Source organism: Canis lupus, chromosome 25 (assembly GCF_003254725.2).
Source record: "Canis lupus dingo isolate Sandy chromosome 25, ASM325472v2, whole genome shotgun sequence".
Taxonomy (NCBI): domain Eukaryota; kingdom Metazoa; phylum Chordata; class Mammalia; order Carnivora; family Canidae; genus Canis; species Canis lupus.
In genome coordinates, this window is record NC_064267.1 from 30,940,550 (window position 1) to 30,963,898 (window position 23,349).

The 23,349-nt window shown below is 46.3% G+C and overlaps 1 protein-coding gene across 2 annotated transcripts in view; it reads right to left on the bottom strand.

Annotated features, from left to right (window-relative positions):
• Positions 1 to 316: 316 nt before the first annotated feature.
• Positions 317 to 23,349, bottom strand: part of DPYSL2 (dihydropyrimidinase like 2) — a 137,665-nt gene continuing 114,632 nt past the window's right edge. For both annotated transcript variants that reach the window (XM_025463033.3, XM_025463034.3), the window contains exons 9-14: positions 14,808 to 14,964; positions 14,219 to 14,360; positions 11,206 to 11,376; positions 6,131 to 6,310; positions 5,114 to 5,279; positions 317 to 3,313 (exon numbers count right to left, since the gene is read on the bottom strand). In XM_025463033.3, the coding sequence (XP_025318818.1) occupies positions 3,222 to 3,313; positions 5,114 to 5,279; positions 6,131 to 6,310; positions 11,206 to 11,376; positions 14,219 to 14,360; positions 14,808 to 14,964 (908 nt within the window). In that variant the 3' untranslated portion in view covers positions 317 to 3,221. The remainder of the gene's footprint in view (positions 3,314 to 5,113; positions 5,280 to 6,130; positions 6,311 to 11,205; positions 11,377 to 14,218; positions 14,361 to 14,807; positions 14,965 to 23,349) is intronic.

Here is a 23,349-nt window from a genome sequence, read left to right on the forward strand (position 1 = left end):
TGGTCCCCCCCTAGACTCCCACTTCCAAACTTGTGTTTGCAACTTGATTCTGAAAGATATCCTGCCCTCTCTAGGGCAGGGTCTATGAAGGTGTGACACTCAGCTCTGCCACACAGTTCTGTTTGGCAATAGACCTCAGGGGCCTGGCCATAAGCTCAAAGCTGCCTATGAGTTTACAACATGTAGTGAAAACTCTTGACTTGGTGCCATCACCAAAGCCAGGCCATAGATGCCTGTGAATGTTTCAGGAAGGGAAGGTTCGGGTGGGTGAGGCCAAGCAACTGCCTCCTTGAACATCTCGACACAGACACGCCCCTGAAACAACCACATTTTGCTTTATTAGGCGTTCCATGGTAATATAACACAGAGTTCTTAAGGAATAATAAACACGAGACTTTTTTTTTTACCATAATTATTTTGCCATTAAGACAGTGGTTACAAAAAAAAAAAAAAAAAAAGGTACTCTCCTGGCTACACACATTATCAGCTTTAGCACTGAAAGTTCCTCCACTCATGGGTCACAATCACAATTCCAAGGATTAGAAACCATCTATTATTAAGTCCTACACTGTTTTAGAGCATCAAGTCACTGTAGTTATTCAGTTCGGAGACACTGTCCATTTATTTTAGCATTTACATATGACATTCATTTAACAGACACACAAAGCAAGCCAACAGGTAAACATGCTTACACAGCCTGCAGAAATCTTCAGGTTTCAAATGGTTTTAAGAAAACAATTAAAATAACCAAAATCACCATGACCTGGTACAGGAAAAACAGGAAGACTCAGTGAATACTAAAAGAGCTGCAAGTGTTTCTTAGAATTGAAACAAAAAAAAAATTTTTTTCCAACTTGTTCAAATTTCCTCTAAGTGCAGGTGAGAAAAAAGCAAATATATTAAGTTAACCAATTATTCTTTAAAAGTGCAATTTACTTTTAAAATAACAAATAAACAACAACAACAACAAAAAATAAACCCCAACCATAACCCCAAAGGCAAAATGTGTGGAGAGACTAGTGTAATGATGTGATCTACTTTTTTATGTTATGCTTTACAAAAGCAGATTTGGTTTGATAAAAGCCTGCATACGTTAACATTGCTTAAGAACCTGTAAACGCGTTTGGAAGGAAATGCAACACAAATCAGCAAAGACAGGGCCAGGAATGAAGGCAGCTAGCAGGAAGGGTCCCGGAAACAAGGGTAGGGATGTGGACACAGGGTCATCTGTGGTCTCTATGGGGGCCATACGTTTGATTTGTAAGATTCTTCTCCCCACAACAGCTGTGACTGGACATGTTGCTCATGCAACAAATTTTTTCCCCTTACAAGGTAAAATGGACTCAAAGTCCAGTTTCCCAAAGATTTTCTGAGTTCAGAAGGCCTTGCTATTTAGCATCACCCCCCCCCCATATCTGTCGTCTTGCTTTTTGCGGTTTCAGTTCTTCAATTGAAGTCCAGAAGCAGGTGATTCTCCCTCTGATGTACTGTCAGAAGGTCAGCAGTAGCCTAACACTACGTCACAACGCCTACGTCATTCACATCACTTCATCCCATCATATAACCCTTTCTTCATCTGATGTCATCACAAGGGTGAGTATGGTATAATAAAATATTTTAAGAGAGACCACATTCATATACATTTTATTAGAGTATAATTATCCTGTTTTATTATCAGTTATTGTTGTTAACCTCCTACTGTGCCTTATAAATTAAAGTTTATCACAAGTACGTATGGGGGATAAAACAAGTTCAGTACTATTCGAGATCTCAGGTATCCACTGGGGGTCTTGGAATGTATCCCCCTGTGTGGAAGGGGGCACCACTGTACTGCATGGATAACTTCCAAAATAGTTGAACAAGAAAAAAATATTTTTTGTCCCGAAGCGAGAAGTCCCAGCATGCTCTGGAATCCCAAAAGACACACTAGGCTGGGAAACAGCAAGCCCCAGTGAGGGTCAGACTCCTCCCAGCTCAACATTGTGCTGGCGGCCGACTTGAGGCTGACTGGTTTGCTTGGGTCATGGGGGGCTCAATTTGCTGATTTGATGGGTGTCTTTCTTTAGCTACTTAGCATTGCATGGAGGAAAAACCTTATGTCCTATAACCTCAGGTTTCTTTCTGCAACATCTCAGTACTGTTTGAGGTTCTATTCTGAGCCCACAGGTGATAGTGTGGGTAGCTCAGCCTTCACTGCACCTGGAAGCATCCCAAAGTCAAACGCATATCCTGGTGGTGGTGGGTGGGTAGCACCAGTCGTGTACAGATTAGGACAGCATATTACTATGGTTGCAATGACAAAGCTCAAATTCTTCCAGGCAGGTTCTTATGACCACACTAAAACAGTAGACCCGGTCATCTGAGAGGACACTAGGGGACGGAGAGAAAAACACAGTCTCAGAGACAAGGGCTGAAGGAAACACAAAGAAAGGGACACACGTGAGAATATTCATGAATAAAAAAGCTAAAGAGAGAGAGCAGAAAAGATATTAAGAAAGGAGAAGAGAATCCTCAAAAAATGTGATCTGCAGCAAAATCTAGGCCAAAAAGAAAACCTGCCCTTTATCAACAGTTGACCCAGAAGACGATGGAATGCAGTGTGGCCATTTTGGAGCGTCTCAGGAGGGACAAGAGTTTGCCAACCACCCTGAAGCAGCTCGATGGTTACATAATTGCATCATTAGGATGTCCAGTTCAAACCCCTTGTATTAACATCGAAATAGGCTTCCCAATTTAGTATTAAAAACAAAAAACAAAAAAAAGACTCTCCCCCCGCCCCCACCCACCTTCTCCCCAGACCCACGAAGAAAACTTTTAAAAATTTAAAAAGAAAAAGGCAGCTCTGGGCAATTCACTTTATCTTCCTCCCCGCCCCCATGAAAAAGGAAGATGGTAACAAGTACAACAGAGGTTAGAGATGAAAAACGCCCTCGTTGTGATTTGCTTTGTTTCGCATGTCTGAGTGTTGGATGCAGTTCCGTGTATGGGGTTGGTGGATAGACTTGGGTGTGATATTCGTAGATGTATAGGGAAGTGGGTGGCAAAATCAGTGACTCCGGGTGAGGGACGGAGTGCAGGGCCCTAGAGGGGGCCCCATGAACTGGCTGCCCCACAGTAACTATCACAGGCTCTTAAAAAAAAAAAAAAGGAAGGAAGGAAGTCTCAGAATGTCCTCAGGTGTCCCATCCCCCATCCCCACGTAGGCTGCGGGGCCAGGACCTCTAGCCCAGGCTGGTGATGTTGGCACGGCCACCAGGAGGAGCCACAATGCGCTGGGTGGTGCGGCGGGGAATGTTGTCATCAATTTGAGCACCTGCAGAGGAGACAGGAGTCCAGTCAAAAGCAGTCCTACCAGTTCCCCCCAGTTCTCGAGAGTTCCCAGGAGAAGGTTCCCACGAGGGAGTTCCCGCTTTAAACCAAAACAGCATAGGGGCACTTGGGTGGCTCAGTGGTCAAATGCCTAGGTCTCTGCCCCTCTCTCTCTCTGTCTCTCATGAATAAATAAAATCTTTAAAAATAAATAAAAATAAACAAATAGCACAGCCCAGGAGAAAAAGGGCCAGGCCCATACCATGTACCTTATCCCTCTCTCAAAACCTCACTGCAAGTTTAAACTCCAAAAAAGGGACTGGCTTAAAATAGCCAAAGAAATCACCCACCCTGTAAAGCAGTCTTTGCAGAAGCTGGTTGGCTCCCTTGTTTGAAAGAGTAAAACTATACGTAAAAATAACACTATTTCATCTTTTGCCCAAGACTACATCCTGCCCCTTTCTTCATTAGTCAGACCCAGGGTGGCTTTTCTGAAGGCCTGAACAGCCTTCTCCGCCACATTCTACTCCCCTAACTCTGCACCTCTGCTGTCTAATCAAGAGTAAGAGCAATGATGCTTCCTTAGGTTGGAATGGCCTGGTCAGATAAAAAAAGAAAAAAGAAAAAAGAAAAAAGAAAGAAGAAAGAAGAAAGAAGAAAAAGAAAAAGAAAAAGAAAAAGAAAAAGAAAAAGAAAAAGAAAAAGAAAAAGAAAAAGAAAAAGAAAAAAAAAGAAAAAGAAAAAGAAAAAGAAAAAGAAAAAGAAAAAGAAAAAGAAAAAGGAAAAAGCACAGACATTATTATGCTCATTTCATTTTCTGACAAAACTAAAATTTTTAAAACTGGTAGGGGCGCCTGGGTGGCTCAGTTGGTTTAGCCTCCTACTCTCGGTTTCGACTCAGGTCATCACCTTAGGGTGGTGAGATGGATCCCTGTGTGGGGCTCCGTGCTCAGCAGGGAGTGTGCATAAGATTCTTTCTCCCTCTGCCCCTCCTCAATTTTTTAAATAATTAAATTTTTTTTGAAAATTGGTAATGCCTATATACATACTGGGTAGCTTTCTGAAAACCAGTATATCTGACAAGAAAAAAAATCTATCAGATTAACTGTTTCTTTAACGTGCCATAGAGATTTGGATACATATCTATGGCACAGAGAGCTTGAAAAGTAGGTTTCTAGCCATGGGCCACATGGAGGACTGGAAGTTTCAAGTAAGGAAGCCTTAAAATCTGGACCTTTTGCTCTCACCTTCCCTGACATCACATTTTATCCACACAAACAACTCACAACTATCAAATGGCTCTGTTGTAAGCATTTCACATGTACATTAACTCATTTAATCCTCCGACAGCCCCATGAGGTAGCTACTACTCTTATGCCCATTCTATAGACAAGGGGACTGAGGCAGAGCCGCATGTGGCTACAGAGTTGAGCTATTCAAACTCCAGACTCCATAAGCTGAACCATTACAATATACCACATGCACGGGGGCAAAGAGAATTCAGAAATACAATACCCTTTTTTAGAACGGACACAAGACTTTGGAGAAACGCCCTCTTACTATACCAGGTTGTATATAAATACACAGAGAACATGCATCATAACATCATATATGATGTAAACTCCTGTCAAGATTCTGAAACCCAACTGGTCATTGGTATGAGTTACGTCTCTGGGGATATTCATATTTCTCATGAAGATCATTCCTTTCCAGTTCTGCCCCTTTAACAAAATCAATTCTTGACTTGCCTGCTCCATGAGCAGGAACCCTGCAGAACCAGGCCCTACCCAAACCATAACCGTACCAGACAAGCTGAATCCAGACTGGTGCAGGTTCCGGACAGGTGGGGCCTGCTGCTTGGCAGGAGACGTCTTAGCCGAGGAGGCCGGAGTGACTGTCTTGGGTGTCACAGACACCTCACACACAGGTCCGTCGTACAGGCCACGAGGAACCCCTCTCAGCTCTGCCAGCTGCAAAACACAAGAGCCCCTTGACTCCTGCTGCGTTCGCAGAGGACATCTCCCTGGCAACCCTCCGAATGGGGAAGGAGTGGCAGTCAGGACGGGCCTGTGAGATGTTCAGAAAAAGGGTTCCCCTTATGGACACATAGAGCAGGGACAGATGTCAGCGAGGAGCCAGCCCCCACCACTCCAGGCCAACATTCTCAAAAGACAGACCATGGGTACTAGTTACCTTAAAAACTAATATTTCTTACCAGCTTTCCCCCATAGCACTTTAACTTATACCCAAGGCCAAAACTCCAAACATACTGTGAAGAGATTTGGTCTCACATTCAAGATCTGGCCCCCAGTTTTCTTTTCAATCTCACTCTCTTTAATTCCCTCACAGTTCCATCCAATCTCTGCCTCACAGTCCCAAGTACCAGTGCTATACCATGCCCAGAATGCACTATATGTCTTCCATAATCATGGCATTCTAATTCCCTTGTGTACCCCCCTTTGGCTTTTCAAACTCCTACTTAACCTTCAAAACCCAACTCAAAGGGCTCTCTTCCCATGACACTTCAGCCTAGGACTCCAGAGCAATGGCCATGGCTGCCTCCTCTGAACCTCACTTTACACTTCTCATCACAGGATATGCCACACTCTTTACTTCATTTCTGGGGCTGGCTATGGGCATACCTGACTCATCCACTGGTATTCTGAACTCCAGAAATAAAAAAATCATGTATCCCTTATTCCTGACCTACCCCCTCCCTCCATGTCCACCTCATTATTCTAACTCAAAGTGCCTAGTAAACATTTATGGAACTGAACTTAACCCATGATAAAGACAATTTGTAAGGATCGAAGCTACTCACTCTGCTCCTCGCCTTGATACGCTTGTAAACAAAATCAGGGAAAGGCTTCCGGGGGATGTAGCGCCCAGAGCCTTCGGTAACATGAAGGGTGCCATCCTCCAGAACGATCTTCCCCTGGCTGATGACCACCAGTGGAGAGCCACGGCACTCCATGCCCTCGAAGATGTTGTACTCGAGGGCCTAGGAAGAGACAATACGTAAACATTAGCATACACTCTGCCCAAGATCACACAGACAAAAGAAAGGCCCAGAGACTGAAGTCCCTGTCCTGACTGGCCACTCCAGCAGGCACTTAATGTCTCGGTCTTGATTTCCCTGTCTAGAATACAGAATAGTCTTTCCTGCCTCTCAAAAACTTTGGGGAAAGAGAGCTAAACAGGAACATTGTATGGAAAAGCATGAGGGTTTGGAAATGCTACACAAATATAAAGGAAATGATTCCTCATATTAGCAGCACCTCTATCCTCACGGATTCAAGCCCCCATCAAGTTAAAATCCAAAGGCCAGGAAAAAAAAAAAAAAAATCCAAAGGCCTTCTCTGACCAAGTTCTAAATTTCTTTCTTCTTTTTTTTTTTTTTTTTTTTTTTTTAAAGATTTTACTTATTTATTCAGGAGAGACAGAGAGAGGCAGAGACACAGGCAGAGGGAGAAGCAGGCTCCATGCAGGAGCCTGATGTGGGACTTGATCCCAGAACTCTGAGATCACATCCTGAGCAGAAGGCAGATGCTCAACCACTGAGCCACCCAGGTGTCCCCAAGTTCTAAATTTCATTGCAAAATGCACCATCCATGAGCAGATCTTCCCATTGGATTTCCTGGTTTTCCAATCGTTTTTTTTTTTAAAGATTTTATTTATTTATTTGACACAGAGAGAAAGACCATAAGCAAGGGGAGTGACTGGCAGAGGTAAAGGGAGAAGCAGACTCTCCACTAAGCAGAGAGCCCAATGTGGGGCTCGATCCCTGGACCCTAACATCAAGACCTGATCCGGAGGCAGACCCTTAATCGATTGAGCCACCCAGTCACCCTGTTGTTTTTCCAATCTGTTAGCCATGTGATTCAACAGCAATCCCTGAATGAAAAAGACTGAGGGAACTCGAGGCATGCCTTCAATAAAATGTTTGAAGTCCAGTTAACATCCAGACTATGCAGCTATCCCTTTAGCTTCAAGCTTTGCAAAGTGACCCAGCTGGGCGACCTCTTGGAAAACAGGCAGGATCAGGGATCCCCGGGTGGCTCAGCGGTTTAGTGCCTGCCTTGGGCCCAGGGCGTGATCCTAGAGTCCTGGGATCAGGTCCGACGTCGGGCTCCCTGCATGGGGCCTGCTTCTCCCTCTGCCTGTGTCTCTGCCTCTTTCCCTCTATCTGTATATGTCATGAATAAATAAATAAAATTAAAAAAAAAAAGAAAAGAAAACAGGCAGATTCTTCACATGCATGTGAGTCTGCTGTTGCAGAGGAAGGTAACAGAAAAGAGGAGGCGCTACTCCACGTGCCACAGCCCCATCCTACAGCTTCAGCTCACCCCTTGCTACTTCCCCAGCTTTCATGATGCCTCACTTCTTCCTGCCTGCCCTGTTCATGGGCACAAATGGCTGTGGCTGGAGGATGAAGAGGGAGCCCTCACCATACAAAGCAGCTTGGCTTTCTGGGGAAAGTCAGACAGGTTAACAGCACCAGAGAAGAGTCTGTGAACAGAGAGCTGATAGGGTACAGTATGGCTCAGGAGAACATTTCTGCCTGACGTAGTGGCTCAGAAGGCAGGGGAAGCCCCAGGTTGGCTTAACAGCTCACATTCAGTATCAGAATGCAGTGATGTTGATTGAAAATGGCAATGAAGGACACCTGGGTGGCTCAGTGGTTGAGTGTCTGCTTTGGCTCAGGTCATGATCCCGGGGTCCCAGGATCAAGTCCCGCATCAGGCTCCTTGCAAGGAGTCTGCTTCTCCTTCTGCCTATGTTTCTGCCTCTCTGTGTCCCTCATGAATAAAGAAATAAAATCTTAAAAAAAAAAAAAGAAAAGAAAAAGAAAACTGCAATGAAGGACTGTTGGCACTGCTCTGAGCCTCAAAAAGAATCCTGTAGAAGCTCCCCAAGGAACGAGGCAGAGAGGCACCAGGGGGATCAGAGGGGATCCCACACATTCATTCCAGGACCAAAGCATGTGTCCTCAAGTCTGTGACTATCTTCCATCATTTTAAAGACACTCCTCCCTGGAATCAGTATGTGTCTCACAACAATGGAGCTGAGCAACCCCTTGTCAGTCCACATGGAACAGAGCTCTCTGCCAGTGGGATCGAGCTCTGCTTTTCCCACTGGCCTGGGGGATTACCACACTGAGGCCATTTTACATGAATTGCTCAGCTTGACATTTCTCTAGACCACTCTGGCAGGAGGAGTTCAGATCGCCAGCAACCTGCAGGAGTACCAGCTTGCAGCTCATCTTCTCAGGAGCTGTTTTTGCCTGCTCGGCCCCCAATGCTGATGTTGAGACACACAAGATTCTTTGTCCCCCCCTTTCTCCAGGGCAGACTCACCTCATGGTTATCCTATGCGAAGCACAGGCAAGCCCTAGGTAGCAGAGTGTATTTGGAAAGGAGTCTCATAGTAGACTCAGATTCGTGTGTTTTCTTTCATGGTAGTGAATGAACGCAGGGAATAGCTTCAAATCAAAGGCATCTCAGATTTGGTGAAATCTAGGAGTTGTGCGTGGAACCCTGAGCCAATCATTTGAATCCTGCCTCAGAACCACAGGTTCTCCAACTGCCTCTCTCCCAAGGCTTATGTGAACATGACAACACAAAACCAACATACATCTGTAGATCACCAAGTCTGAATCCTGTCATCTCCAAAGTGACCTTTACAGGGTGTACGTCATCCTGAGGGCATCAAGCCCCAGCTCTTCCGTGTCACTCCATAGCTAAGTATCTACACTCTACAAGCTCCTCTTGCACCCTACTGGAGGACTGGAGACCACTTGGGACAAATCCACCCTGGGTTTGTATCCCAGGTCGGCCACACCCCAGCTGTGACTTTGGACAAGTCCCTTACACATCTGAGACTCAGCTCCTCACCTACCAGGGTTTATAAAGCCTGCCCTGTAGGAATGATGCCAAGACTCAATGAAATAAAATGAACAAAAGCATCCAGCACGGTACTTGGCACAGAGTAGGCACTTAAGAAATGTTCGCTCATCCACTGTCTGGTTTTTTATTGTTGTTTCACAATAAGACTGCGAGCTCTTCAGTGACAAAGCCATCATAAGATGCATATGTTGAATTTAATCGCTTGTAAAAGACAGACCACAAATGCCTAAAAGGGCTCTGAGCCATTCCCCATTTTTAAAAGATGGGAGGAACCAGCCCCATGACTCTATGTGACTTTAAATGAACAAGCCCATTGGTCAGATCACAGCTCAGGGTATACAGAATCAACTTTCTATCAAACCGTGAGGCAGTGAGGCGTCGTTGTTCACCAGGTATAGACATTTTTAACCTACATCCAGCCCTGGCTCTCTGAAATTACTCATCTGGCTGGATGCCTGAAAAACCCAAGCAGAGGCTTAGCAGCAGGGCTCAGTAATAGTTAGCTAAATGCTCCAAATTAAAGCTAATTAGCCCAGTGGTATGAAACACTGTATTACGCAGGGAAAACCTCTCATTTGTATTTTCCTGGATGATTAATGCTGCACAAATGTGTTTAGTGTGGACTCTTTGAATCAGGTGAGGACAGAACAGAGGTACTTTCTTTACACGGGGTTGCCTGGACGTAAAGGTAGGGCAGTGCTTTTGCTCTGGAAAGGTTTGGCAATGATGTGTGAAGGGCGGAATGTCTTCTTGAATCATCTCTCCTTCACGTCCTCTCTTCGGCCTGGAAAGGGCTCCACATGTAAACTCCCTAGCTGGGTCATCCACAACTTAAATAATGAGTCCAACTCACGCATCACCTCTGTAGAAGGGGCCACAAGGGAAGGGGAGCATTCCCTCCAGGTAAGCCTGGCCAAGAGGCTACATATGCAGTGTGGCAGGGAAGGACCTTGGACAATCTGGGGTTCTAATTCTGGCTCTACCACAAAGTAGCTATATAATGTCAAACTGGTCACGTAAGCTCTTGAAGCTTCCATTTACAATCTTCGCACTAAGTAACTGGGGTAAATGGAGCCATCTCTTTACTGAGAAGGCCATGTAAAGAGTAAATGGGGCTGTGTTGTTAATACATATGAACAGGTAGGTTCACCGGGCAGGACCTTAGGAGCTCTGCCCATAGGGGCCATTCTGAGACCCCAAGAGTTGTGATCTAAGTTACAAGTAGGTGTGGCTGGGGACGCCTGGGTGGCTCAGTGGTTAAGCGTCTGCCTTTGGCTATTTGTGATCCTGGGATCCTGGGATCAAGTTCCACATCAGGCTCCCCATGGGAAGCCTGCTTCTCCCTCTGCCTATGTCTCTGCCTCTCTCTCTATGCCTCTCATGAATAAATTTTTAAAATCTTAAAAAAAAAAAAAAAAGGGTAGGTGTGGCTGTAATGCTATGCTGCGAAGCTAAGTCAGCCAGTGAGGAAGAAGGAAAAAAGTCAACTCAAAGTCAATTCATTCCTTTAGGACCACCAAGAGCATCTGTCACTGAGGTTTCTGTCCTGAAACACTGACATGAGAAAGCAGTGGCTTAAAAGAATAAAAGTGCCCAGTGGGCACCTCAGGAGTGGATATCTGAATGTTCGTTGTGGGTCCCTTGTGGCCAGCACCGCCATGAAAGGTGCTGCACCCAACCATTCACATAGGATGGCGCCTGACTTCTAGAAGCTTCTGATGTCCTGGCATAACTTTGGAGGCTCTGAAGGTCTACAAAGACCTCTACCTATAAAGAACTCCAAAACGCTGAGAAGGGTTAACATTCTTATTGTCCTGACCAGAGAGATAAGATAGCTACTATTTTTTTCAGCAAACCTCAAGTTACAACATACCCTGGGGGAAGTTCATTCCTATCACAACAAGCTCTTTCTGGGGACTCTCCCTGCCTCAATCCCTTTCTGGGACTATAATTCGTTGGGGACTGGGTCCATGCAATTAACTGGACTTACGCTGTTGTGGGTCTTGGCAGAGATGGTTTTAACGCTGTCGGGATCCCAGATAACCAGGTCAGCATCGGATCCCACAGCAATGCGGCCCTTGCGAGGGTAAAGGTTGAAGACTTTGGCTGCATTGGTGCTGGTCACGGCCACAAACTGGTTCTCATCCATCTTCCCAGTGACCTGAAGAGTGTGACACATACCCCAAAAGCAAGTTAAAAAGTTGAAGGGTGGAATACAACTTAGCGAAAATAGAAACACGCTTTGGAAACACACAACAATTTGCATGGATTTTAAGGGCATTGCGCACAGTGAAAGAACTAATCTCAAAAGGCCACATACCATATGACTCTATTTAATAATCTCATTCTCAAAAAAACGAAGATACAGAGATGGAGGACAGATGAGGGGCGAGGTGGAGACTCCTCCAGGGGTCAAGGGTCAGTGTGACAATCACAGGGCCTCACAAAGGGGGTCCTTGTGGTGATGGAGGAAATCTGTGTCTTGACCGTAGTGGTGGTTACATGAATCACATATGGCAAAATGACACAGAATCATACACACGCCTTGCACCACTGTCACTCCGTGGGCTTTGATATGGTGCCAGAATTATGCATTGGTGAGAACAGATGAACTATACACAGGACCCCTCTTTGTCTTTGTTAACTTCCTCTGAATCTGTAATTGTTTCCAAGTGAAAAGTTCAGAGCCCTTCAGGAAACATCGTTTGGCCCAAATGACTGTGCTTTTCAAAACCACAGGCACAGCCCTAGGTCTCCAGTCTAGGACACCTAGAGGTCCCAAGGCCATGTCTGGGTGTCCACAGCATGCCATAGGTGCCAGTCCCAGTCTCCTCACATCCTTCCCTGCTGTTTCTCGTCTCTACCACTTGTCCTCCTCTTCCCTTTAAATATAGAATCTGGGGCAGCCCGGGTGGCTCAGCGGTTTAGCGCTGCCTTCAGCCCAGAGCATGATCCTGGAGACCCGGGATCGAGTCCCGTGTCGGGCTTCCTGCATGGAGCCTGCTTCTCCCTCTCCTGTGTCTCTGCACCCCACCCCCCTCTCTCTGTATTAAATAAATAAATAAATAAATAAATACATACATACATACATACATACATACACACAGAATCTGAGGAAATGACTGCCTGTCTGTAGGCAACCCACTCTAAAGGTAGTAGAAAAATGAGCAAAGAAAATGAGCAAGTATTAAGAGAGTGAGAAATACAAACAGCCAATAAGGACGTGAAAAAAATTCATTTTAATCAGTAATTGGAGAGAGTAAATGTAAAACAAATTCACCAGCCAGATCAGCAATACTTCTATTTTGCTGATATAATACCAATTTGGACCTCAAAGAAGACAATGTCATGCACGGCTGGCAGCATAAAAATTGGTACAATCTTTCTAGAAGGAATTTAGACGATATATAGCAATAGCCTTAAACATATACACACCCTTTGACCTATGAATACCACTTCTAGAAATTTCTTCTACAACCACAGTTAAAGATCTGTCCAAGGATGTTTACAGAAGATGTTCATCTCAGAAAAAAAAAAAAAATCAGAAATAACATAAACGTTCAAAGAGTTACAAATCCAGGGTTAAGATGGAATCTTCAGCTACTAAAGACCAAGTTTTTCAAGTATACTTAAGGATATGGAGACTTTTCAGGATATACTGTTTCAATAAAATGGGCCACAAAATAGTATAGATAATGCCAGTGCTTCTTACACACTCACACACATACATGTCATAGACATACGTGTGCTCTTGGACTGGCAAAAACTGGGAAGACATTTGCCAAAAGGTTCATTGCAGTTATCTGAAAGATGGTGTGAAATGAGTGGTTTTTACTTCCTTATTCTTTTTGGAATGAGATTATATTGTTCCCATAATCTAAAAAAAATCATTAAGAACCAGAAAATCTGTTCTGTTACTACATTTTTAAAAATATTTTTATTTATTTGAGACAGAAAGAGAGAGCGCACATGAGCCCGGTGGACAAGAGGGGCAGAGGGAGAGAGAGAAGCAGACTCCCCACTAGCAGGAAGTCCAACGTGGGGCTTAATCCCAGGACTCTGGGATCATGACCTGAGCCGAAGGCAGACGTTTAACTGAACAACCCAAGCACTCCTGCTACTATGCTTAAAACACTGAAAACGAGGGGCAGCCCGGGTGGCTCAGCGGTTTAGCGCCGCCTTTGGCCTAGGGCCTGATTCTGGAGACCCGGGATCGAGTCCCACGTCGGGCTCCCTGCATGGAGCCTGCTTCTCCCTCTCCCTGTGTCTCTGCCTCTCTCTCTGTGTGTGTCTCTCATGAATAAATAAATAAAATCTTATTTAAAAAAAAAAATCACTGAAAATGAGGGACACCTAGGTGGCTCAGAGGTTGAGCATCTGCCTTTGGCTCAGGGGCATCATCCCAGTCCCAGGATCAAGTCCCACATTGGGCTACCTGCGGGGAGCCTGCTTCTCCTTCTGCCTGTGTCTCTGCCTCTCTCCTCGGTGTCGCTCATGAATAAATAAATAAAATCTTTCAAAAAACAAAACACTGAAAATGAAAAATCCCAAAGGACCCCTGAAAGGTCAATATACGTTCAAAGCAGGGTTCCCAGAAGCCTGCAGTGGGCAGAAATGCCAGCTCCAGAGAGCCCTAAAAGACAGTTTGAAGGAAACAGAATCCATTCCCCAAACTAACAGATTGACTGAGACTGTCACCAGGTTGCTAAGTTTTTTCCTGACTGATCAAAAAAGTCCTATTTTAAAAAGTCTCTGGGTTTGTTTGTTTTCAGCTTCCATTGATCCACAGATGACAACAGTAAGAAATACATATAGTATTTAGGAGGAAATGACCTATAAGCAGTGATGTTGGATTCCCAAACCTAAAAAGTACTATCACTCAAGGACCAGCTTCTAGAGTTTTCTCAACTACCATTTCAAGGCCTACGTGAGACCCACGACCATCAGACAGGGAGGCAGGGGCAAGCTGACACGAGTCCATGAGCAAGGCCCCTGCTCCTTACCACAGCCTTATCCCAGATAACGGACATCCGCTCCTCGGTGCCATTGGTGCCTTCGGGGATCAGGGTGAAATTGTCCTTTCCTACAGCCTTCTGGGCCGTGTTGAATGTACAATGGGCACTGCCAGTGACCTGAAGATCTCCGCTGGAAGGAAAACACACAACTGGTTTTTAACTCATCTTCGACTTCAAATCACTTTGGACATTTTTTTTTTTTTTTTCATTTTCTAGGCCACTGAAAGCTCTTGAAATAGCCTATCCTTCCCCCTACCCCTGCCAGGAGATAGGAAATTCAGGAGGAAACTTCAATATAATGCTGCATGTCTAAACCCACTTTGTGAGGTATCTTATCTTACAGTGAGACTGCACCCCAGTGGAACCCTTTTGATACCTCATCCCCGCTGCCTGGCTTTCAAGACGGCCCAGGTTTTTATCTGAAAGTTCCCAGCAGAACATCATCAGAGCCATAATTCCCTGTTCTCGCTTAGTGATCTGAATTTGGAAAACAAAGGTCTCTCTGTTTGCAAGCCTGCTTGTGCCCACCAGGCTGTACCTTGAGAATGGGGAGCGCAAGCAAGTCGCCAAGACTCACCAGGACAGCAAGGAGTTCAGAAAGTCCGGAGTGGTCGGGTCAGGGCTCAGGGGTGGGGAGGTGACAAAAGCAGCGGCCTTGGCCCAGTTCTTGCTCCAGTAGTGGGAGCCATCAGTTCCCAAGCTGGCGGTGATGGGCTCCCCATACACCACGGTTCCTGACAAACAGAAAACCAAGGCTGAGTACAATGCAACCGGGGAAGGAAACCACCCTGGTGGGAGTCGCTACCCACCTGGCAGCAGGCCACACACTCTCCCCACTCTCCTGGAAGGAGGCACCAGCATCCTCTCACAGGTGACGACACCGATGGCCAGATACCACCAGCCAAAGTCACCAATCCAACATGTGCTCCCTAAGATTCCACCTTGAGCCCCGCTCTTCGACCCCAATACACACTTCCACCTCTGACACTGCTGATCCCCACGTCTACTAAACAATCTCCCACTCACACTGCATTCAAATGCCCACTCCCAAGTGCTGTCTGAACTCTTATATTGGGGTGACCTCAAGCTTAACCTCATTGCTCACCAAACGCTTTCCCTTTTCTCCCAACATTGCCCAGCACCTTTGCACTTGCCCATTCTGGCTCCTGGGCTGCAAGAGAAGTTACACATGACAGCAGTGGGCTGAAGCATTCGGGAACTCATCTACAGCCCTCCAGGTAGGTCTGAGGGACAGCCTGGATCTCTGATGGCAGCTGTCCCCAAGAGCCACCAGCAGCACTGCCGATAGAAGACAGAAATGAAGGGTCCTGCATGGTTATACCACCAGGATGTCAGTGTTTCCAGAAGCTTAGTCTAAGTTAACACATCATCCGAGAATGTCAATTCCCTGATGCTCACTCAAATCGTGTCTGCTGCAACCCAGAAAATCAGGAGTCATAATGCCACTGGAATGCCAGTGCTTCAATCCCTTAAACACATCCTTCCCTGGCCACCCCACACATCTTCCCTTCCATCGGGCCTCTTCCTTTCTCCCCAGCCCATTCTGACAGAGCCTCTCAGTTGGAGTTCAGATGTACTTTTGCTTTCTCCTCGTTCTTCCCCACCCCTCTGCTCACTCCCCAGGATACCTCCAGAGTGATCTTCCCATGCCTTTCTCTTGCAGTAACTCCTCCTAAGCAGCCCTTCTGCCTTCAAAAATTGAAACAAACTCGACACAGAAGCATCTGATGCCCTTCATCATCCAGCTTCCTACCAAAGTTCATCTCTTCCTCAACATCATCCACAACTGGGGCATCTGGGTGGCTCAGTGGTTGAGCATCTGCCTTTGGCTGCCCTCATGATCCGGGGGTCCTGGGATCAAGTCCTGCATTGGGCTTCCTGCAGGGAGCCTGCTTGTCCCTCTGCCTATGCCTTTGCCTACCTCTCTGGGTCTCCCATGAATAAATAAAATTTTAAAATTTAAAAAAAAAAATTAAAAAAAAATCATTCACAACTCATCCAGTTCTCCCCTCCAATACCCCAACGATTACCCAGTTTTGAATTTTTTTTATTCTCCACCTGATGGGAGAATTCTGGAAAAAAGAATAGGCATTCAGTAAGTGTGTGTCACACTGATGAAAGGGTGTGATACTTCATTAGCCGAGGGCATCAGGGCTGGAATTTGACCTCAGCCAGCCTTCACCACCACCAGGAATGCACCTCTCCAGTCTCCTCCCTTGTGCACAGGGCTGACCACTCCCCTAGTGGTTCACCCAAGGGATCCCTCTTCTCCAAACACAGGGTCCTCGAGGCCAAACACTTCCCAGTCAGGAATGCACCTCCTCTCCTTTCCCCAGCCTCTTTCAAGGACTTAGCTCTTGATAATACACCCCAACACCCTCCCCTGTTGCTCTAGAGCTGGCTCCTCCCAGGCGCCCCCCTCCAGCCTCAGGAATTTCACAAAGGAGCCTCTCTCCAGCCAGGGAGTGTTAAGAGGCCAGGGCAGGCAGCTCACTTGGAGGAAATCAGAAAAAATCCCCAGGCAGGAGGGTGAGCTCCAGAATCTCCAGGACCCCCGGGGAAGCCTCACACAGCAGGACACCCCCAGGCAGAAAAGAGCCAATGCTCAGAATCACCTGAAGGGCTCCTGAGTTCCTGACCCACTCAAAGTCTCCCGGAGCAGGATGCAGTCCCAGGAGCCAGTTGGGCGGCTACACAAACTGCTCCAGTTCATCCCAAAGTGGAAAAACAAGGCATAATGAGAAGGCCTTAGCTGCTGCCAGGGCCATTTATAAATGCAGATGGGTGAGCAGAGCAGCGCTGGGCCTCCCTCTCCGGATCTCATAGGACCCCCGGGCTCCCAGCTTTTGGTTTGCACATCAGCAGGACCAGCTGAGCTGACGAGAGCTCTTCTGACCCAGCCAAGCCTGGAGGTCCCACTACTGCCACACAAAGGGGAGGTCTCCCTAGAGAGCCAAGAGAAACAAAGGATCTGTCACCCCAAAGGTTTCCTGGTTCTGTGGACATGAATAGGGTCGAGAGAGTGGAACTGCTCAGAGAAAAAGAGTGGTTAGACTGTCTCTGAAGATCCGTGGGCAAGCATAAACACTTCCCTGATTTTCCTGTCATTTGCTATGGGTCATCTTCTCCCTGAAGCTGCTCTTCAGTCCTGCCTTTGGAAACTTTAGAACAAGGAGGATCTGGTTCCTGGAACAACATCCTGGATCCCACGAGTGTGAGTGCCCTTGACTGTGGCCTTCATCTCACTCTGCAAAATACAGCTCAGATTGCGGGGATGGGTTAGGGGGTTCCCCATTCGCTCTGTGCTTGGGAACACACACCTCACTGCAAAGGAATGAACCCAGCCTGCAGCCCCCGGAAAGCCCAGAACTGGGTCAGAGCTCCAAGGCCATTGCAGACCAGAACCTGACTCCTGAGGCCGAAGCTGAACTAAGATGGGGATCCTGGAGGAAGAGGCATCTTGTGGCTCATTTCTGCTTTGTCCTCTTCAAATTCCAAGGGATTCAGAGGTCCTTGCTGGCTTTTAGGTGATTTCTTTTCTTTAGCCCCCCAAAGACAGGGCAGGAGTTAAACCATCCTGTGGAAGCCTCTACCTCCAGGGACATGTGGGATCACAACTCGGGGGGGCGGAGGGGCCCGGTTCTGCTCCCAGCACCTTCCCAAGGCATCTCTCCCATTTTATAAACACTATACTGGAGGGAGCCGTGGATGAGCTTTCGGACCTCAGTCAGGCCACCCCAGACACCACTAAACTGTGTGCCATAAAGAATTACCGATAATAATAATAATAAAACATGAAATAAGCTGAAATGGCCTTTACATACTCCTCTAAACACACTGCTGACTCTTTCTTGGCGGCAATTAGACCTTTGTGATTTTTTTCTCTAGGCAAAGTCTAAACTGAAGGATGTGACCCCGAGCCAGCCTTTGGCAGGCTCTCCAGAATGGCCGGGAACTGAAGGGCCCTGGGGGGTGGTGTTTATTCACCACGAGCCTGAGTGCATTCATGAAGAATAAATGCAAGGCTCGGGTTTAGAAATGTTTGACAGCTCCCAGCTCTGACAGTTAAGTCATTTCCCATGAACGAGAAGGAGAACAAATTCAGAGTAGAAACAATGGAAAACCATGTATGTAGATTTCAAAACGCAGCCACAAAAGCACAGTAAAAAACCAACTGGGACACACGCGCGCGCGCGCACACACACACACACACACAAACACAATTACACTCTCCTCTCCAGAGAGCCCAAGGCCAGAATTCCATAACCTAGGGCCTATCCATAGATAAACCTGTCAGATAACCAAGAGTGGTTCCAAAGGAAGAGAATTGTAAGTTTCCTGAACTGGTTCTGGGGTTTCTAGAAATTACCACTCTAATTTGATTTGATTTAAAGACACTAATGCTGGGACAACGGGGTGGCTCAGTGGTTGAGCGTCTGCCTTTGGCTCAGGGAGTGATACCAGGGTCCTGGGATCGAGTCCCACATGGGCTCCCTGCAGGGAGCCTGCTTCTCCCTCTGCCTGTGTCTCTGCTTCTCTCTCTCTCTCTCTCTCTCTGTCTCTCATGAATAAATAAATAAAATCTTAAAAAATAAAAATGTTTTTATTTTTCTAAAAAACAAAGGCACTAATGCCTCTATTCCTAGTAGTAAAGAGAGGTCATGGCGTGTTGGGGCAATAGAGATGCACAAAATATCGACCACTGGATACTCCAATCAAATACTTCTCTTAAGAGGCTAAATCTGGGTTGACCATGGCTTTGATTCCTTAGGACATTTCTGTCCAACTGAGTATAATCAAGATTGGCTGGTTGTTCCTAATCATGCTAGACAAAGTGAGGAAAGAAAAGGAGTCCAGGGATTCAAACTCCCAGCCCAAGTGCTATAGAAATGATCGGAAGGGTTCCATATCTGTCCTGAAAGAGAGCCTTATCTCTAGGAATCTTGGAGTTTAAATGGCTGAAAACCAAACCCAGAGTCTCATCCTGCAAGCCAGCTGTACTATGACACACTGAACTCACAACCTGGCAAGGGCACTGACTGGGAAGGAAGTCTGCCTCCAGATAGCCTTCGGGCTCAGGCCACAGCACTGACTCCTCCCTGAGGCTCCAGGCCTGCCCACCCTGCGGAATCAGACGTGAGAGCACCCACAACCACTGAGCCAATTCTTTAAAAGCAGCAATCAATCTCCTTCTCTCTCTCCCCCTCTCTCTTCTTACCCCCCCCCTTCGCCCTCCCTCTCTCTATATATAGGCTCTGTTTCTCTGAAGAGCCTTAACCCAGATTTTGGTGAGATTTTACAACATTCCCAAGCCAATCCATATGCCCCTCTTTGGGTTCAAGATAGTGAGGTTGTGCATTAGCTTAATGCTAAGGCTTCATCCCCAAGTTGGGGTGGTCCTTGCAAGCCCCATGAACACAGTTTTCTCATTACGCCAGAGTCATTCTAGTTGACCCACGGGACATAGAAAGTACTGGCTCCAGTTTGGGTTCTCAGGGTTTATAACATCCCTCGGCAGTCACCAGCCGTTCTAAACATTTCTGCATCTGAGTTACGGGGGTGAGGCGAGGAGGAGGACGGAGAAGAATGTCCGTCAGACGTCAGATGAGGTTATCAGGCACTGCCTACATGCTACCATTCGTATGCAGAAGGTACCAGCAGCCACAGTAGATTTCATTCATGAACAAAGTATAGTCTGAGGGAACTCATTCTAGACAAATCCTCACCTTTAATGGAAAGAGAGGTGGCCAAATGTCTGGAACCATGGGCTGGATGATCTGGGGCAAGATATTTATTTTCTGCACTTTAATTTCTCTTCCGTGAAATTTGCCTGACCAACATTGGGACATCTGGGTGGCTCAGCTGTCGAGAGTCTGCCTTTGGCTCAAGGGGTGATTCCAGGTCTGGGGATCAAGTTCCACACTGAGCTCCCTATGAGGAGCCTGCTTCTCTCTCTGGCTATATCTCTGCCTCTCTGTGTCTCTCATGAATCAACAAATAAAATCTTTTAAAAAATAAAAATAAAAAATAAACTGACCAACATCTAAGTTGTTTTGAAGAGTAAAAATTGCCTAAAATATTCTTTTCCTGGGTGTGTCTTCATGGCCTTGTCTGCAGAGTGGGGGGTGATGACACATGGTCCTGCTGACTGGCACAGCACGAGGGGACAGCACGAGCAACGCAGTCTCTCCAGGAAGATGGTATGTGGTTGTGGTGGGTCAAATGTGCATAGAAAATATTCACATTGAAATTCACCTCACATCCTTGGTAGCCTATACATCCTATTTTAGATTGAGGACCAACATGTTTCTAGGTGGGGAGGCACAAAGACATTAATAAGATATAAAATCATGATCTTCCAATTGCTCCCATTTGTAAGAAATGTTGAGTCTCCTTATGCAGCCTGACCTCCGAGACAGGTGGGGTGTACATCTATATATGGTGGCTCTTTCCTCTGTGCTCTAACCCTACTGGGCTTGCACCTCTTTTCTAACATTGACCATTTGCCATTGTGACTTTCTATCCAAGTGTCCCGCCCCTATGAGTGAAGGAGCTGAGGGCTAGGACTATGTCTCATCTCCAGCACAAAGGCCTGAAGTATCACATAATAAAAGTTTGCTGAATAGGGATCCCTGGGTGGCGCAGCGGTTTGGTGCCTGCCTTTGGCCCAGGGCGCGATCCTGGAGACCCGGGATCGAATCCCACATCGGGCTCCTGGTGCATGGAGCCTGCTTCTCCCTCTGCCTGTGTCTCTGCCTCTCTCTCTCTCTCTCTGTGACTATCATAAATAAATAAAAATTAAAAAAAAAAAAGTTTGCTGAATGAATGAAGAACCTCTCCATTTTACAGATGAAGAAATGGGAGCAGCAGAAAGTTGGCAGTGCCTTAACACTTGCCACTAGGGACCAGAAGAATTCACCTAAATAGAAAAGCATCCTTAGCAAAATACCCCTATGCTAGGTCAGCAGGCATCATTGCTGTACTTCTACCAATGCTTTACTCTCTAATCAAGAGAACAGGGGGTATAGTTGTGATATACGTCTTTATGAACACATTATCTCAGTTACGTACCATCTTCAATCTATGAGATGAGTCACTATGGCTAGCCTCTCCTTGCAGATGGGAAAATGAGACCTAGCAATGCTAAGGGAGCTATCCAGCATCACATGCTAGCACACAAGCAAGCTGGGATTTGATCCAGGAAAGGACATTGATCCCAGAGTGCAAATGCATAATAAAACCCTATCCTGTTTTCCTTCTTGGGTGTTTGGGAATCTTTGCTTCTGTATTATACACAACTTTACTAGGTGTCAAGCTCCAGTTTCTACCAGGTTTGTTAAGAAACTAAATCCAAGCAGATACTTGCATTGCTCATATTAAAATAATCTCAAAACATGAAGGTAATTCAGATACTCACGTGGCTATTCAGGCCTGAAGTCAGGCACCTGACAATCAAAACCCAATCCCACCGCTCATTAGCTCTGAGCTTCAGTTTACCCAACTGCAAAGTAAAACAAAGTACAAAAACTCCTGCCCAAAAAAAAAAAAAAAAAAAAAAAAAAAAACTCCTGCCCAGGCTGCCTCTCAAAGTTGTTATGATGGAGTTCCAACAACATGGATAAAGCCTTAAGAGCCCACAAGCAAGCAAGGATCTCTCATTCTTGCTCATTAGCACCCAAATGCACCAAAAATTACTTTCTGGCAGCTCAGGCCCATCTAAAGCAAAGTGTTTCACAGACTAGAGGGGAACAGTTGGAATGCAAAAGCCACCCCAGTAACCATGATGCAGGCAGGCACCACTGCACTCACATGCGGAAAGTTCTAGGACAAATAGACCAAAGTAGCCCCTTCTTGGTGCTCACTGCCCACACAGGGTCAAAGTCCTAAAGATGACAGAGGGACATCATCAAGCACTGAACTGTAGAGTACCAGAGCAGGCCTGGACTCTACAGTAACACACTCCAGCTCTACACCTTCAAATAAGGAAACTGAGGCACAGAAAGGAGAACCCCCAGCACTGCCAGCTCACAAGTCAGCACTCTGTGCCCGAGACCAAGGCTAGTGCCACCTGAAAGGGCCAGGGTCGAGAGAGAGAGAGAGAGAGAGAGAGAGACTAACTCCTCCACCCTATAATTTGGACAAGTGATAACTGAATCAGAAAATGGGTCCTTGGTTTTTAAATTCTGCTAATTGGAATGTTTAATCATATTAAAATTATATTAAAATGTTTACCTCTTCACTTATTATCATCATCTGGGTAGAGTATGGTCACTAAAATAAATAAATTAAGCTACCCGCTAACTCCTCCTTTTCAGACACTGTGCCAACTGCCCCCATGCTCCCTGTGAGTCATCATCCATGGTGTCTTCCAGAAAACAACTGGACGCTGATTCTGAGCAGATGCTATTACTTGGGTGAATGTTCCTTTATGTCAAAAAGGCAATTTCTACTAGCTGCCAGGAGAGGGCAGGTTTCCGGGAAGATGCGAATTTAGCCACCATGGGCCGCAAAGCCTAAGGACAGAGGCCTCTGGGAGAGCTCCAAGGGAGAGCTCCAAGGAACATGGGTCAGGAAGTGCTGTGTCCGTCTGGAAGTCATCATCTCTGGGGACAAGCTGACTCAGTGGTCATTGAGCAATCTGTTCTAGGTTTTGTACCAAGTCACCCACCAGTGAAAAACTCCTACAATCCTCCTTATCCATGTGGGTCACATCCCGCAGAGAACTAGGAACAGAAGCATAGAGGTCAAACTGCTCCCTTCCTGACAGAGAAAGAAAAATACAGAAAGAGATAAACAGATGGGGGGGGAGGGGGCAGGAGAAAGCTAGACAGAAAACGAGAGAGAAATAAGCAGGCCCAGGATGCACACTCATGAAGTCAACCTCACACCATCAAGCTGGACATGAGCTGCACTCCCAAGCACAGGACACGTGGTGTGACCACTCAAGCTCACAGGCAACAGCAGGTGACGAGAGGGTTCTGCTGAATTCATAATGTATAAGGAGCTCCACGGACCAGCCTTTGGAAGCAGCAGGGGAAACTGTACTTAGTAAATTAGTCTCCAAGAACCTTCTCAATGGTCTCCCAAGTACTAACACA